This window comes from Hyla sarda, chromosome 7, assembly GCF_029499605.1.
Source record: "Hyla sarda isolate aHylSar1 chromosome 7, aHylSar1.hap1, whole genome shotgun sequence".
In the NCBI taxonomy this organism is placed as follows: Eukaryota; Metazoa; Chordata; class Amphibia; order Anura; family Hylidae; genus Hyla; species Hyla sarda.
The window spans coordinates 75,055,626-75,071,959 of record NC_079195.1 but is presented as its reverse complement, the minus strand read 5'-3'; the positions used below and the strand labels follow the sequence as shown (position 1 = coordinate 75,071,959).

The 16,334-nt window shown below is 43.9% G+C and overlaps 1 protein-coding gene across 8 annotated transcripts in view; it reads left to right on the top strand.

The window, feature by feature from the left end:
- Positions 1–16,334, top strand: part of CALHM2 (calcium homeostasis modulator family member 2) — a 76,908-nt gene that overhangs the window by 44,351 nt on the left and 16,223 nt on the right. For 6 of the 8 annotated variants that reach the window (XR_008846164.1, XM_056529679.1, XM_056529677.1 and 3 more), the window contains one exon: positions 13,823–14,413. Coding sequence is in view for 7 of the 8 variants with exons in the window: in XM_056529679.1 (XP_056385654.1) it covers positions 13,871–14,413 (543 nt within the window). In the remaining variant the exon portion in view is untranslated. Of the gene's footprint in view, positions 1–1,094; positions 1,151–6,698; positions 6,781–13,822; positions 14,414–16,334 lie in introns of those variants that run through there. The other 2 variants (XM_056529682.1, XM_056529678.1) reach the window with 2 other exon arrangements.

The following is a 16,334-nucleotide window of genomic DNA, read 5'->3' as shown; positions in this document are numbered from 1 at the left end:
ATAAAAATAAATAAAAAGCCCTGCATATTTGGTATTACTGCACGTGAAAATATCCAAATTATTTAAAATATAATGTTTATGATCCCATATGGCGAACGGTGATGTCCACATCACAACCCAGAATAAATTGAATATAAAAGTGATCAAAAAGACTTTTAGGTGCAATAGTGGTACTGATGAACATTACAGATCACGGCCCAAGAAATGAGCCCTCATACAGCCCAGTATAGAGAAAATTAAAAAAGTTATAGAGGTCAGAATCCAATATATATATTTTTTTTAAATGCTTGACTTTTTTTTTAAAAAGCCGTACAATAATAGAAAAGCATGTGGGCATGGGTATCGTTTTAATCATATCGACCCACAGAATAAAAGTGGGATATATTTTCTACCATAAAGTGCACTCCAAATAAACAAACCCTCCCCCCCCCCCCCCAAAAAAAAAACGTTGCAAAAATTGCAATTTTCTTTTCAATTTCTCTCACAAATTATATATATTTTTAGATGCGCCATAGATTTCAGACTAATATGAGTGATATCATTACAAAGTACAATTGGTGCAAAAATAAGCCTCATATCGGTCTGTGGGTGGCAAAATGAGTTATAGCTCTTAGAAAGCAAGGTGAAAAAAATCAAAACACAAAAAAAGTTAAATTCATGTGACTTCAAGACTTTATGTGAATTTATGTGACTTCTTAATTCTATGAAGGGTTTGTTACAGTTTGTTATGAGAAAGGTAATTTGTTACAGTGTGTACTCTTGAGTGACAGTCACCCAGGGCCACCACCACATTAGGAATGCAGCCGCCCTCTCCTACTTTAACAGAGTAATGGCTACTGGGAGTAGATGTGCTGAGACACGTCTGCTAGAATACACCGGGCTCTCTGCTGCCCGCCAATGAGGAGCAGAACAGCCACGACTGTGGAGTTGGACTGTGATGGTACCTAACTTCGGTCAGGGCCTACTGCCATATAGGGGCTATACAGGAGGGCTGGTCACTCTACAGGGGGGCATTATTACTGTTTGGGGCACTATAGATGCTGGAAAAGTGAGGAGCCTAAAATGTTTGTCTTGCAGATTCTGTGGAGACGAGTTGTGTCTGGAATGAATTTTCATGACATTCTGGGCAAGATGGAGAAAAAAAAGGAAGGTAACCGACTCTGATCAGAGAAGACGTCACTCGCGAGTCACCTGATATAACTGTATGCTAACCTGTTATAAAATAATGTGTTTACAGCTAATATCTGTGACTGAGCAATGAGTCTTGCCCTGTTACTAAACTCCGTTAAACCATAGGCAGCTGTATGCCTGCGGCCTGTAAGAAGCCTGGAACCCACACTTTTATTTCCAGGACTTGACCCCTGGGCGGGGGCCATAGTCACCACATGTGGAACTCGTCTGACCACGAAAAATGTGGAGAGACGGACCTTTGTGAAGATGAATCAGGCATGGATCAGCCAGGATTTCCACCCACCCATGCCTGATGCATCAGAGTAGATTGACCATGGTGCCACACAAACACTTCACAAATATGGATATTGCAAAACAGATTTAAGGCGCTGCTCCCCAATTACAAACATTCCTCCACATGAGACCTTTTTTCACCCACCTTCGTCACAGGTACTGGTATTGCCACCCACCGCACCACTCTGTCACCGGGTCACTTTCAGGACTCCTGATGCTGCTGCTGCCATCTCCAGGCTATCTCATTCTGTCACCATATGGTCTCCTCATGCTACCGCCAACTCCAGGCTGTGCCATTCAGCCCCTATATGTTCTACTGATGCTGCGGCCAAATCCCGGTTTTGCCATTCAGCCACTACATGGTCTCCTCATTTACCGCCCACTCCGGGCTGTGCCACTCAGCCACTATATGTTCTACTCATGCTGCCACCAACTCCAGGCTGTGCCATTCATCCACTATATGTTCTACTCATGCTGCCGCCAACTCCAGGCTGTGCCATTCAACCACTATATGTTCTACTCATGTTGTCGCCAACTCCAGGCTGTGCCATTCAGCCACTATATGGTCTCCTCATCTTCTGCCAACTCCAGGCTGTGCCATTCAGCCACTATATGTTCTACTCATGCTGCCACCAACTCCAGGCTGTGCCATTCAGCCACTATATGGTCTCCTCATCTGCTGCCATTTCCAGGCTGTGCCATTCAGCTACTATATGTTCTACTCATGCTGCCACCAACTACAGTCTGTGCCATTCAGCCACGATATGTTCTATTTATGTTGCTGCCAACTCCAGGCTGTGCCATTCAGCCACTATATGGTCTCCTCATCTGCAGCCCACTCCAGGCTGTGCCACTCAGCCACTATATGTTCTACTCATCTGCCGCCAACTCCAGGCTGTGCCACTCAGCCACTATATGTTCTACTCATGCTGCCGCCAACTCCAGGCTGTGCCATTCAACCACTATATGTTCTACTCATGTTGTCGCCAACTCCAGGCTGTGCCATTCAGCCACTATATGGTCTCCTCATCTTCTGCCAACTCCAGGCTGTGCCATTCAGCCACTATATGTTCTACTCATGCTGCCACCAACTCCAGGCTGTGCCATTCAGCCACTATATGGTCTCCTCATCTGCTGCCATTTCCAGGCTGTGCCATTCAGCTACTATATGTTCTACTCATGCTGCCACCAACTCCGGGCTGTGCCATTCAGCCACTATATGGTCTCCTCATCTGCAGCCCACTCCAGGCTGTGCCATTCAGCCACTATATGGTCTCCTCATCTGCCACAAACTCCAGGCTGTGCCATTCAGCCCCTATATGTTCTACTCATGCTGCCGCCAACTCCAGTCTGTGCCATTCAGCCACTATATGTTCTAGTCATGCTGCCGTCAACTCCAGGTAGAGCCATTCAGCTACTATATGGTCTCCTCATCTGCCACAAACTCCAGGCTGTGCCATTCAGCCCCTATATGTTCTACTCATGCTGCCGCCAACTCCAGTCTGTGCCATTCAGTCATTATATGTTCTAGTCATGCTGCCGTCAACTCCAGGCTGAGCCATTCAGCTACTATATGGTCTCCTCATCTGCAGCCAACTCCCGACTGTACCATTCAGCCACTATATGTTCTACTCATGCTGCCGCCAACTCCAGGCTGTGCCATTCAGCCACTATACAGTCTCCTCATCTACCGCCAACTCCAGGTTGTGTCATTCAGCCACTATATATTCTACTCATGCTGCCGCCAACTCCAGGCTGTGCCATTCAGCCACTATATGTTCTAGTCATGCTGCCGCCAAATCCAGGCTGTGTCATTCAGCCACTATATGGTCTCCTCATATGCCGTGAACTCCAGGCTGTGCCATTAAGCCACTATATGTTCTACTTATGCTGCCGCCAACTCCAGGCTGTGCCATTCAGCCACTATATGGCCTCCTCATCTGCTGCCAACTCTAGGCTGTGCCACTCAGCCACTATATGTTCTACTCATGCTGCCCCCATCTCCAGGCTGTGCAACGCAGCCACTATCACAATATGTTGTACTCATGCTGGCGCTAACTCCAGGCTGTGCAATTCAGCCACTATATGTTCTACTCATGCTGCCACCAACTCCAGGCTGTGCCATGTTCTACTCATGCTGCCACCAACTCCAGGCTGTGCCATTCAGCCACTATATGGTCTCCTCATCTGCTGACATTTCCAGGCTGTGCCATTCAGCTACTATATGTTCTACTCATGCTGCCGCCAACTCCAGGCTGTGCCATTCAGCCACTATATGGTCTCCTCATCTGCCGCCAACTCAAGGCTGTGCCACTCAGCCACTATATGGTCTTTTCATCTGCCGCCAACTCCAGGCTGTGCCATTCAGCCACTATATGTTCTACTCATGCTGCCGCCAACTCCAGGCTGTGCTATTCAGCCACTATATGGTCTCCTCATCTGCCGCCAACTCAAGGCTGTGCCACTCAGCCACTATATGGTCTTTTCATCTGCCGCCAACTCCGGGCTGTGCCATTCAGCCACTATATGTTCTACTCATGCTGCCGCCAACTCCAGGCTGTGCCATTCAGCCGCAATATGGTCTCTTCATCTGCCGCCAACTCCAGGCTGTGCCATTCAGCCACTTTATGTTCTACTTATGCTGCCGCCAACTCCAGGCTGTGCCATTAAGCCACTATATGTTCTACTCATGCTGCCACCTACTCCAGGCTGTGCCATTCAGCCACTATATGGTCTCCTCATCTGCCGCCAACTCCAGGCTGTGCGATTCAGCCACTATATGTTCTACTCATACTGCTGCCAACTACAGGCTCTGCCATTCAGCCACTATATGGTCTCCTCATCTGCCACCAACTCCGGGCTGTGCCATTGAGCCACTATATGGTCTCCTCATCTGCCACCAACTCCAGGCTTTGTCATTGAGCCACTATATGTTCTACTCATGCTGCCGCCAACTCCAGGCTGTGCCATTCATCCACTATATGGTTTACTGATGCTGCTGGACCTGGGACATTACCTAAAAAATTTTATGGTAGCACTAGCTACCATAAATCTTCAATTCAAATTTTAAAATTCATCTTTAATCTTAAGGTTTATGACGCTCTATTGTCTCCTCATGCTGCCGCCAACTCCAGTCTGTCATTCAGCCACTATATGGTCTTCTCTTGCTGCCACCAATTCCAGGCTGTGCCATTCTGCCAGATTATGGTCTCTTCATGCTGCTCTAGGCTCTGTATGCAGTATTAGTTCTAAGTAAAAGCACGGAAAAAAAACTTGGGAATCTAATATAGATCTTAAATTTAAATTTAAAAAATCGATATAATCTTTTCAAGACTGAGGCCCTATGGTCATCGACGTCATATTATCTGTGGAATTATCACAAAAATACAATGAAACAGCTTGGAATGATAACAATGAAACATAACTGATTAAATGATACATTCACACTTTCACAATCAGGGGGGTGCTGGGAGGCAGGGGCTGGAACAGGTGGTATCTCTCCTGGCGTATGACCGCCAGCTCGATTTTAAGATACAAGTACGAGCTTTTTCACTGCAGCCACTACTAGTATTATGCGCCCACTTATCCAATGGCACAGAAGCTGAATGTGCTCCTGTCCAAGTTGCTGGTACTGCAGTCCCCCCCTTTTCAAGTAGACACTCAGAGTATGGGGGTGTGCTGAGAGGCAGGGTCTTGAACAGGTGGTAGCTCACCTCGCGGCGGGCCGCCAGCTCGATGCTCACCAGAATGGGTAATCAAAATATGTAAATCAATTAAAATTTAATTAAATACAAATTACATAAAAAATCTGCCACATCCAGACGCTCTGCGGCAGTGATTCTAGTAGCGATGCCTGTAATCTGCATGTCATACTGAATAACAGTATTATTTCACTAACACAGCACACTCCTTATGCATGTTAGGCCAAAGCAAAGTGTTCTACACCCCTATTGAGGCTCTCTGTAGGCCAGAAATAGCTGTTTTTAATTTTTTAGGAAAATTCGGCGAATGGGCCAAATCAATTTTTTCAAAAATTTGCTCATCTCTAAATGTAATGTATATAACTTGTCATATACCTTTTGGTAACTGTTACACCTGTCTACCTCAGTACAGCTGTCGTTCTGTAACTTGGCGTCGGAGTCATTATTTGCCCCCGTGCCTAGCCCAGGATCCAGCTGTATACCTTCAGGTGGTGAAGAGGTTAAATCATGCCCGGGCGTTACGAACACAAGGGGTTAATGCCCTCTGCCCTAGGGTAAATCCATCTGCCCTCATCACACCTGCCTCTAGTGACTATAGCATCATTGGAGGCCGAGCTTCAGAATAAAGAAGATGCTGTACAGGACCCCTGACTAGAGATGAGCGAAGTTACAGTAAATTCGATTCGTCACAAACTTCTCGGCTCGGCAGTTGATGACTTTTCCTGCGTAAATTAGTTCAGCCTTCAGGTGCTCCGGTGGGCTGGAAAAGGTGGATACATTCCTAGGAAAGAGTCTCCTAGTACTGTATCCACCTTTTCCAGCCCACCGGAGCACCGGAAAGCTGAACTAATTTATGCAGGAAAAGCCATCAACTGCAGAGCCGAGAAGTTCGTGACGAATCGAATTTACTGTAAGTTCGCTCATCTCTACCCCTGACCAGTAAGTAAATGGCTCCTGACGTATTCAGCTGTTTATATAAATGGCTGTATACTGTAAAACCCATGAGTAGTTAACTAGCGATGCTCAGACATCAGTACTATATTGGTAGTAGTCTGGAGGTAAAAATTTGTGACAGTTGCGCTTTAATTACTAAACCTTGGAAACAACAGTTGTGTGTTTCCAACCACTATCTGGGCATGCTGGAAGTTGTAGTTTTGCAACAGCTGGAGGCACCCTGGTTAAGAAACCCTGTACTTAACACAGTGGTCTCCAAACTGTGGCCCATACGATATTGCAAAACTATAATTCCCAGCCTGCTGGGACAGCCAACCACTATCTGGCATGCTGGGATTTGTAGTTTTGCAACATCTGGAGGTCCACAGTTTGGAGACCACTGAAGGACAGGAATAGAATAGAGAAGTTTGAAGGCTACAAAGTCTGCACAGTATATAGAGTTGGTAAAGCTGAAGCTTGTGGTGAAGAAAGGAGCAGAAAATCTCTCCCATCCTGGTTGGCTTTTTTTTGGCTGGAGCCCCTCAGGTCACGTGTCATCCCCTCAGTACTCAGTACACACCCTTGGAGGAGTCCTGAGCAGTGTCCCCGCCCGGGCTGTGAGGAGGTGGAGGAGGCTCCTTGGATGTTGTTTGCAGAAAGCTGAAGACCCTCTGGAGTGACTGTAAGTGCTGACCTTCTTACTATAGACCCCCAGCCTCCATACAGACCACCAGGGAGCAGGGGCTTTCCAGGAACCTTCTCTGGATACATGAGCTGTGCTGGCTGGAGAGCTGCACATGTGGCAGAAGGGCTGACCATCCTGCCATTGGCTTTACACATTATACTTGTTGCCATTAATAACATTTGCTCTTGGGGGAAATTAACAAATGTGGAGATTGTTTTTAATGGAATGTTCTGTACTATTTGTAAATACATTATGTATCTATAAGATTATATTCTGTACTATTGGTAAATACATTGGGTATCTATAAGATTATATTCTGTGCTATTAGTAAATACATCATGTTTCTATTGTAGTATATTCTGTACTATTGGTAATTACATCGTGTATCTATTGGAATCTATTATGTACTATTGGTAAATAAAAAAAATTTGTAGTCTATTCTGTGCTAATCTATTCTGTACTATTGGTAAAGACAATGGCCCTCATTTACTTAGAAAATCGGGTTGTAAGTCTATGTTGCTTTCTTACCCGACTGCTTTTTTCCCCTAATATTTATTATTATGTCGCATCCTGTTTGTTGCACGTGGGTTTTGTTGGTTTTGGTTTCCAACTCCTCTGAGTTGTCGGGGAAAAAATCCACAACAATTCAACAAATTCGGGTTGGAAACCTTTATAAATACGTGGGAAAGCTCAGAAATGTCAGGTTACGCCCCTTTTTCGGGTTTGGGAGACTCCACATTGGGTCCGTCAGGAAAAAATGTTGCATCGTGTCGCAGACTGGCGCACGGTATCTGCGATATGTCGCAGACAAAGATGCGACAAAAAAACCTGACAAAACAAGTCGGGTTTAGAATAGTAAATGAGGGCCATTGTGTATCTATTAGATTCTATTCTGTACTATTTGTAAATACATGATGTAGCCCTTAAATTACTGCAACTATGTATCATTCAATGATTACAGTTACTTTTCATGTTACTGTCTCTTTTTACCTGGGCTCCTATTGAAGGTCTCATATACCCCAAGTGACTAAATACATAGAGAGGAAGCCTGGCTCATTCCAGCCTGCATTCCATGGTCTAGTTCCAGCTGGGAAGAGGAGAGCCTAACATTGCCATAACTGATTATAACATTGGAAAAATACATCATGGATTTGAAAGAGTGTTATTATAAACCTGTGGTTCTCCGCTTTAAAGTGTACTTGTTGCTTTAAAAAAAAAGAAGAAGAAAAAAATAGAACCATGTCCTAGAGACATGTCGAAAGCTTTAATCAGACAGGGGTTCTGAGTGTTCAGACGTCCACCAATTGTTAGGATAAGTGAGGAGAAAAGGGCAGCTAAGGCTTCTTTCACACTGCTATTAGTACACGGCAGTGTGACGGACGTTGGTGGAGCCCAGGGGAATAGCACGAGAAAAATTACTGCTTGTGCCGTCTTTTACTCCCGCTATTCCCGTAAAAAAAAACAACGGTGCCCAGCGGCCCCCATAATAGTAAATGGGAGGCACCGGGACCCGTTGTTGCCCATTGCCTGTTAAAGTCACACACACAAAAAAAAAAAAAGACTTATGTCCGTTCTCGACCTGGGGAGGGGTTGGGGGGGCAACGGCAGTGTGAAAGGGGCCTGACATAGACAATACCATAGACGTACTTTGTAAGTTTGTCTTTCTCTTCTTCCAGCTAGTTCTAGCTACTGGTCATGGTCTGAATGCTCAGACCTGGACCAATGAAAACTTTTGATGTGTCTCTACAACATGTCAAAAGTTTTTAAAGGGACAGTGCCCATTTAAGTATGTTCACGCAGGGGTCTGATTTCTTCTATATGAAGGAACTGCTTTTTGGAAAGATAAGGGGAGATTTATCAAAACCTGTGTCGAGGGAAAGTTTACCAGTTCCCCATAGCAACCAGATTGGTTTTTTTTTTTTTTTTTTTTTAAGAGGCCCTTTCAAAAATCAAGCAATGTTTACTCTACACAAGTTTTGATAAATCTCCCCCATAGTGTCTATTTTTAAATCATGTTCTTCTCTGTCCCCTATCAGAGGGGTAGATTGAAGCACCTCAGTTTCAAGTAGTTTTCTGTTGTAGGACTGGTCTTATATGGGACAGAATGAGCAACAGCAGCCTCTGCACCGACTATAGCAGTGTTTTCCAAACAGTGTATCTCTAGCTGTTGCAAAACTACAACTCCCAGCATGGCCCGATGGCAACTAACAGCATACAAACACCACAGTTCAGCACAAAATACCACAGTGAACCAGTATTATCCTAATTCCACCACTTGCAGCAGTTCTGCAGTTCCCCTCATTTAAAGGGGTATTGTGGCTTAAATCAATGCTTCACCAGACAGTAAGCTGAGATCAATGCTTCACCAGACAGTAAGCCAGTGTTTTCCAAACAGTGTATCTCTAGCTGTTGCAAAACTACAACTCCCAGCATGGCCCGATTGCAATTAACAGCATACAAACACCACAGTTCTGCAGTTCCCCTCCTTTAAAGTGGTATTGTGGCTTACATTTTCTTATTCACTATCGCAAGCATCCTTTTGCAGCCAACACCCCATACCCCAGTGTAGTAATTTCTACTTTGGATTCCCTGCTTTCTACCAAAACCTAACATAAGCAGAGATCAATGCTTCAACAGACAGTAAGCCAGTGTTTCCCAACCAGGGTGCCTCCAGCTGCTGCAAAACTACAACTCCCAGCATGCCCGGACAGCCAAAGGCTGTCCGGGCATGCTGGGAGTTGTAATTTTGCAACAGCTGGAGGCACTATGGTTGGGAAATACTGCAGTAAGGGTGCGTTTACATGGTCGTCTGTCCCCGTTTTTTCCCCCCTGTTTAGGTTCCGTTGTTGTTGCTTGTAAACGGATTACAAACGGTTGTGAAATAATCCCATTATTTTTTTTTTTACAATCCTTTCACATCCGTTTGCACCCGTCTGCGCTCATTTCTAGAGATGAGCGAACTTACAGTAAATTAGATTCGTCACGAACTTCTCGGCTCGGCAGTTGATGACTGTTCCTGCGTAAATTAGTTCAGCCTTCAGGTGCTCCGGTGGGCTGGAAAAGGTGGATACATTCCTAGGAAAGAGTCTCCTAGGACTGTATCCACTTTTTCCAGCCCACAGGAGCACCTGAAGGCTGAACTAATTTATGCAGGGAAAGTCATCAACTGCCGAGCCGAGAAGTTCGTGACGAATCGAATTTACTGTAAATTCGCTCATCTCTACTCATTTCTGTTGGGTTTTTTTTACGGGAGAAAACAAACAAAAAAATAAAAAATAAATAAATTTAAAAAAAAAGAGGAAGAAAAAACTAATACAGTAAATTTAATATTTAAGTCTATGGAAAACGGATGAGCCTTTAATGTCCGTTTGCATCCGTTTTTTCAATCTGTTTTTCTATCTGTTTTTACTTCTGAGCATGCTCAAAACAAACAAAAAAATTTTTGGGGGTTTATTAACTAAACAATAACATCCATTTGCATCCGTTATTGTCCCTTTTTATTTTTGATTGGAGAAAAACGGGACGGGTCTAGACGGCAGTGTGAATGCAGCCTTAGAGATGGTTTATGGTCTATTTCTGATTACATATTAATTCTCATCTTTGCAATTATATTTCTTGCTATTTTGTGCTGATACCGTTGCATTTTAAAAGGGTTTATCCCACATTGAAAAGTTAATCTCTATCCATAGAATAGGGGATACCTGTCTAATCAGTCAGTGTCCAAGCGCTGGGACACCCTCTGATTGCGAGAACGGGGGTGAAATGTGTAATCTGTGGAAACCCCAAAGAGAATGAGTGGAGAGCGCTGCTCAGTCATGTATGATGCTTATACATATGATTAGCCAAAAGATTCCCACCCATTGCCTTCTAACCGACTCATTTACAATAGGCTGTGTTCCATTTCTCTTGTATACCATGCTGAATTCGATGTCATGGTTTCGGTGACCTTTATTACACATCATAACGTTTTTTTTCTGTATTATTTTTTGCTTTCACATCTTTAGTTCTAATCCTCTTTCCGTTTGTTAACTTCTTTCTAGGTAATATATATCCTGGATAGTATTACAAACAGGTTTCTACTTGTTTGCTGTCATCTTTGTATAGAGACGTACAAGAGGGAATTCTTGGCCTTGGGCGTTACCCTGTTGATATTGCCTTACGTGAGACCCATTCACTACAGCCACATTCTTATAATATATTATATTAGTACTCTCCCTGTCATTGTGCATACAGAACACACACTGCTGGGAGTGCTTGATACAATGAAGTCCAATTTCTTCATTTTTTGTTTCCCTTTTTATACCACATTGGGAGATGGCAAGATGTATCACCGATGCTGAATGTAGGGGACTTGTGTGCCCCCCTCTTTCCTTTCTGAACTACTGGCAGCAGAGTGAGGTACCAATCCTTAAAAAGGGCCGAACACCCCCTTGCTCCCACTCCCATCCATGTCCTTGTCCTGGGAGGTTGAGCCCTGACTGTCAATCACACAGGGATGGGGAGGGGTGCGGGAGGCACTTCAGAGACTTGGGAACGCCTCTTTGACACTTTGCACCAGAATAATTAAAAGGCTTTTCTATGTAATAGAAGCACAGACAGAGATATGAAAGATATCATGTGTCCTTGTCTTAGCATCTAACAGTGTCAGCAGTTTGGAATGTAAAGGCAGATAACAGGTTCCCTTTAGGGTAGGACATTAATAGACATGCCTGGAAATGGGCGGCCTATATAAAAAAAATTACAGTATGCTTTGCAATGTATCATATATCTGATCATATATATCCCTAGAAGCCTTGCTTCATTGCCTGCTTAGGGGCAAATGGTGTAATATAGAGTGTAATTACCCAGCAGTCAGTATTAGGCATGTTATCCAGAGCTTATACACATGTTGGATGACGTCTATGTGTACATGTAATATCCCCATACATACAGCACCTAAGTAATAAGGCCCTGTTCACTTGTTGTTGTTGTGGGTTGTTGTTGTTTTTTTTTTTTTTTTTTTTTTGGGGGGGGGGGGGGGGTTTGGGGGGGGGGGGGGTCTTTTTTATTAAAGTGTACCTTTCTTCAACAAAATTTATTTTTTATTTTTATGTAATGTAAATAATACAATTATGTATATTTATAATACACATTGGTTAAAAAAAATTGTGTATTTAGTGGTGAAAAAGGGCTGTCCCTACAGCTATTGTCTGTGAGGAGTCCAAATACAGGAAGTGATGGCAGGACAAGTAGAGCTCTATGCAGGCTCCTGGCTTGTCAGTCATCCTGCTGTGTGAGCCTGTAGCATGTTACAGAGCCTCAGTGTACAGAGCCCTGCTTGTCCTCAGTGTACAGAGCCCTGCTTGTCCTCAGTGTACAGAGCCCTGATTGTCCTCAGTGTACAGAGCCCTGCTTGTCCTCAGTGTACAGAGCCCTGATTGTCTTCAGTGTACAGAGCCCAGCTTGTCCTCAGTGCACAGAGCCCAGCTTGTCCTCAGTGCACAGAGCCCTGCTTGTCCTCAGTGCACAGAGCCCTGCTTGTCCTCAGTGCACAGAGCCCTGCTTGTCCTCAGTGCACAGAGCCCTGCTTGTCCTCAGTGCACAGAGCCCTGCTTGTCCTCAGTGCACAGAGCCCTGCTTGTCCTCAGTGCACAGAGCCGTGCTTGTCCTCAGTGCACAGAGCCCAGCTTGTCCTCAGTGCACAGAGCCCAGCTTGTCCTCAGTGCACAGAGCCCTGCTTGTCCTCAGTGCACAGAGCCCTGCTTGTCCTCAGTGCACAGAGCCCTGCTTGTCCTCAGTGCACAGAGCCCTGCTTGTCCTCAGTGCACAGGGCCCTGCTTGTCCTCAGTGCACAGGGCCCTGCTTGTCCGCAGTGCACAGGGCCCTGCCTGTCCGCAGTGCACAGGGCCCTGCCTGTCCGCAGTGCACAGGGCCCTGCCTGTCCGCAGTGCACAGGGCCCTGCCTGTCCGCAGTGCACAGGGCCCTGCCTGTCCGCAGTGCACAGGGCCCTGCCTGTCCGCAGTGCACAGGGCCCTTCCTGTCCGCAGTGCACAGGGCCCTGCCTGTCCCCCCTCACTTCCTGTTTTTGGACTCCTCATAGAGACACACAGGCAATAGCTGCAGGGACAAAAATATACATATTTTTTAACCAATGTATATAACAAATATACATATAATGGTACTATCTGCGTTATATAAAAAGTTTTTGTTGATGACAGGCACACTTTAACCCCTTAACGCAAATGGACGTACATTCACATCCATTTGCGGCTCCTAAGGTATGATGCGCTCACAGGAGAGCGCGCATCATACCCGGTGGGTCCCGGTTGCTATAAGCGCCAAGGGCCCTGCGCTAGACCTCTGCTGTTACATATGTTATTTTATAAATAATAAATACACCATTATTAATATAATCACTGGATCTAATCTTCCTTTCTCTATGCACCTTATATATAAATTTATATTTTATTTTTTGGCCTATCTTGGGTGTTCGTGGGTGTAGACAACGACAGTAACTTTGGGTACATATTCAGCCTCAAGTGAGCTACAGTGTGCTTTTTTTATATGGTCACAATGTATCTTGTCTTTAGCATTTTACCAGGGTTTTTTTTACAGCTTAAATGTAGCGCTTGTTGCTGTTATGAATACATGAGCTGTATAAATTATTCATACATACAAAACCCCTTGCTATAGGCAAATCTATACAAAGCTTGCTTGGGTAACTACACAGACATGGCTTTTTGTTGGTCATTCATATGATTCTGATTATAACTCGTACCACTTTGTATCCAGAATCCTAAATTCTGAATGAGTGTTTTGTATGGAATCAGCAATGAAACTAAATAGTTCCTGTACTTTACTTTATGCAGAGCTGGCTGTGTTTGTTCTGTTTCCTTTTACCACATTATCTCTAAACCGATGTCTGGTAAAAGTTGTAGGCAGAGCTCAAAAGGAAACAGACAGGGGAAATGGCAGCAGAAGCTGTTAATAGAATCACGCCATTAGTTTTTATTGTAGCGTTTTCTTAGTTGAGTTGAATTTTTTTTCTTTTCTCTGCAGTAAAAAGTTTGGACACTTTTCTTGGCTGGACCTTGAAACCACAGAAGAATGGCCTCCATAATATCTGAAAACTTAAAGTTTTTTTCTCTGTTCTTCAAGAGCAGAGATGTGATGATATTCAACGGACTGGTAGCATTGGGAACGGTTGGCAGCCAGGAGTTGTTCTCCGTAGTGGCGTTCCACTGCCCTTGTTCTCCAGAGAGGAACTATATGTACGGACTGGCAGCTATCGGAGTGCCTGCCCTTGCCTTGTTTCTCATTGGCATCATATTAAATAACCACACTTGGAATCTAGTAGCAGAATGTCGTAAGAGGGCAGTAAAGAACTGTTCGATCCCTGCTACCTTCTTATTATTTGGATCCATAGCAGGGAGGGCGGCTGTAGCCCCTGTGACCTGGTCTGTTATTTCACTGCTCCGGGGAGATGCCTATGTGTGCGCCCTGAGTGAGTTCTTGAAACCCGACAAATTTCATGAATTCCCTCTGGGCAAGGGACGAGAAGACATGGCTAAATTTCCCTGTAAAGACACACCAACTGAGCTTTTGGTCTATAAAGATGAAGTTATACGGAGACTACAGTATGAGTCACAGGTAAGCTTCTATAGTACTTGGCCATAACTAAAAATCATTCACCGAAGGTATATTATATATTAAGTATGCATAAACTGTTATATAATAGATATAAAATAAAGATCATTCTTCTAAAATGGAGGTTACATCCTGTATCACGCCCTGTGTGACCACCCTGTTTGGCACAGAAAATATGATGCAATGCCTAGGTAAAGAAGTCTGCTAATCAATTAGAATGCTTATACATGTGCTATGCCCTACTGAAGGATATAACTTGTGTGTACACAATACAATAAATCAGAAAGTACCATTTTGACCTAATCTTGTGTCAGCGTAAGTTTTTTTCCCTCCATGCACATATTATCTAATTTGGCTCAGGACATCAACCTAGAGCGGTCACTTGGAAGGCATCCAAAACCAAACCATTTAAACCATTTCCAGTTTACTTCATAATAAACTTTAAAGGGGTACTCTAGAGAAAAAAGGTTCTACAGATTTGTGAATTGTGAATATTTAAAGATCTTAATCCTTCTAGTACTTATCAGCTGATGTATGTTCCAGAGGAAGTTGTGTAGTTCTTTCCAGTCTGATCACAGTGCTCTCTGCTGCCTCCTCTGTCTGTGTCAGAAATGGTCTGGAGCAGGAGAAAATCTCCATAGCAAACCTCTCCTGCCCCAGACCGTTCCTGACATGGACAGAGGTGTCAGTAGAGAGCACTGTGGTCAGACTGGAAAGAACTACACAACTTCCTCTGGAGCATACAGCAGCTGATCAGTACTGAAAGGATTAAGATGTTTAAATATAAGTAATTCACAGATCTGTAGAAGTTTCTGGCACCAGTCGATTGGAAATGATATATTTTTTTCTCTGGAGTACCTCTTTAAAAGTATTTTTTTGTCTCCCTGGTGACTATCGGAGGGATGTATCTGTTACTGTGTACATGGTTTCCTGGTTCATAAGCTAATATGGTGCACTAACTTTATCTATACTACCAATCCTGCAAGGGGCATGATATTCATTATCAGCTATGTCTAATGCTATTAAAACAAAGCATATGTGCAAAGGACTTGGCCAACGTCAATAGTTGGTGGCAAATGGAGAACTAAAACCTCTTCTTCTATAGAAGAGCTACTTTGCATACTTTATTTTTCCAGCGAGCATTGCATTGTCTGTAAGACTTACTTAGTGGTCTCCTCAAAGAGACACAATTCTCCTCAGATCTAGCAGTTTATTGTAAAATGTAAGTCTTAGACTAGGGCAATATTTCTCAACCAGTGCCTCCAGCTGTTGCAAAACCACTCCCAGCATGCCTGGACAGCCTTTGGCTGTCCGGACATGCTGGGAGTTGTAGTTTTGCATCAGTTGGAGGCATCTTGGTTGGGAAACTTTGGACTAGGGTGATACAGTGCTGCCTGCAAGTTTCAGTAAGTTGGTGGATATTTTGCCACTGTAATGTTTCCCTATAGGATGCAACCTTTACTCCAGTGAAAAACGATTATTTTTAAATCCACTGGTGCCAGAAAGTTAAACAGATTTGTAAATTAGAAAAAAGTAGAAAAAGGCCAGCACGGCTGAATGAAATCTTCAAAACTTTATTCACGAATCCTCGTTAAAAACCTTCATGGTGGCAGAAAGACACGGACATATACAAAAGTAGAAAAATTGCAAATGGAAAAACAGTCCCAAACAAGGCTGACGCGTTTCAGGTTGCTATACCCTTACTCATAGCTTGCCAATACTCAAATGAGAATGCCTTATATACTACAAGGCCATCCCTTCCATTAGGAAGGGGAGGGACATCTTATGTCAGTGTGCAATCCAACACAAGTAAAACCAGGAAAATACATGCATAATTAAAAAGCTCACATATAAAATCCAATAGGACTATATAACAGCTATGAGAAACAAAACAAATGATGGACTTTTTAGTAATGTAGTATTA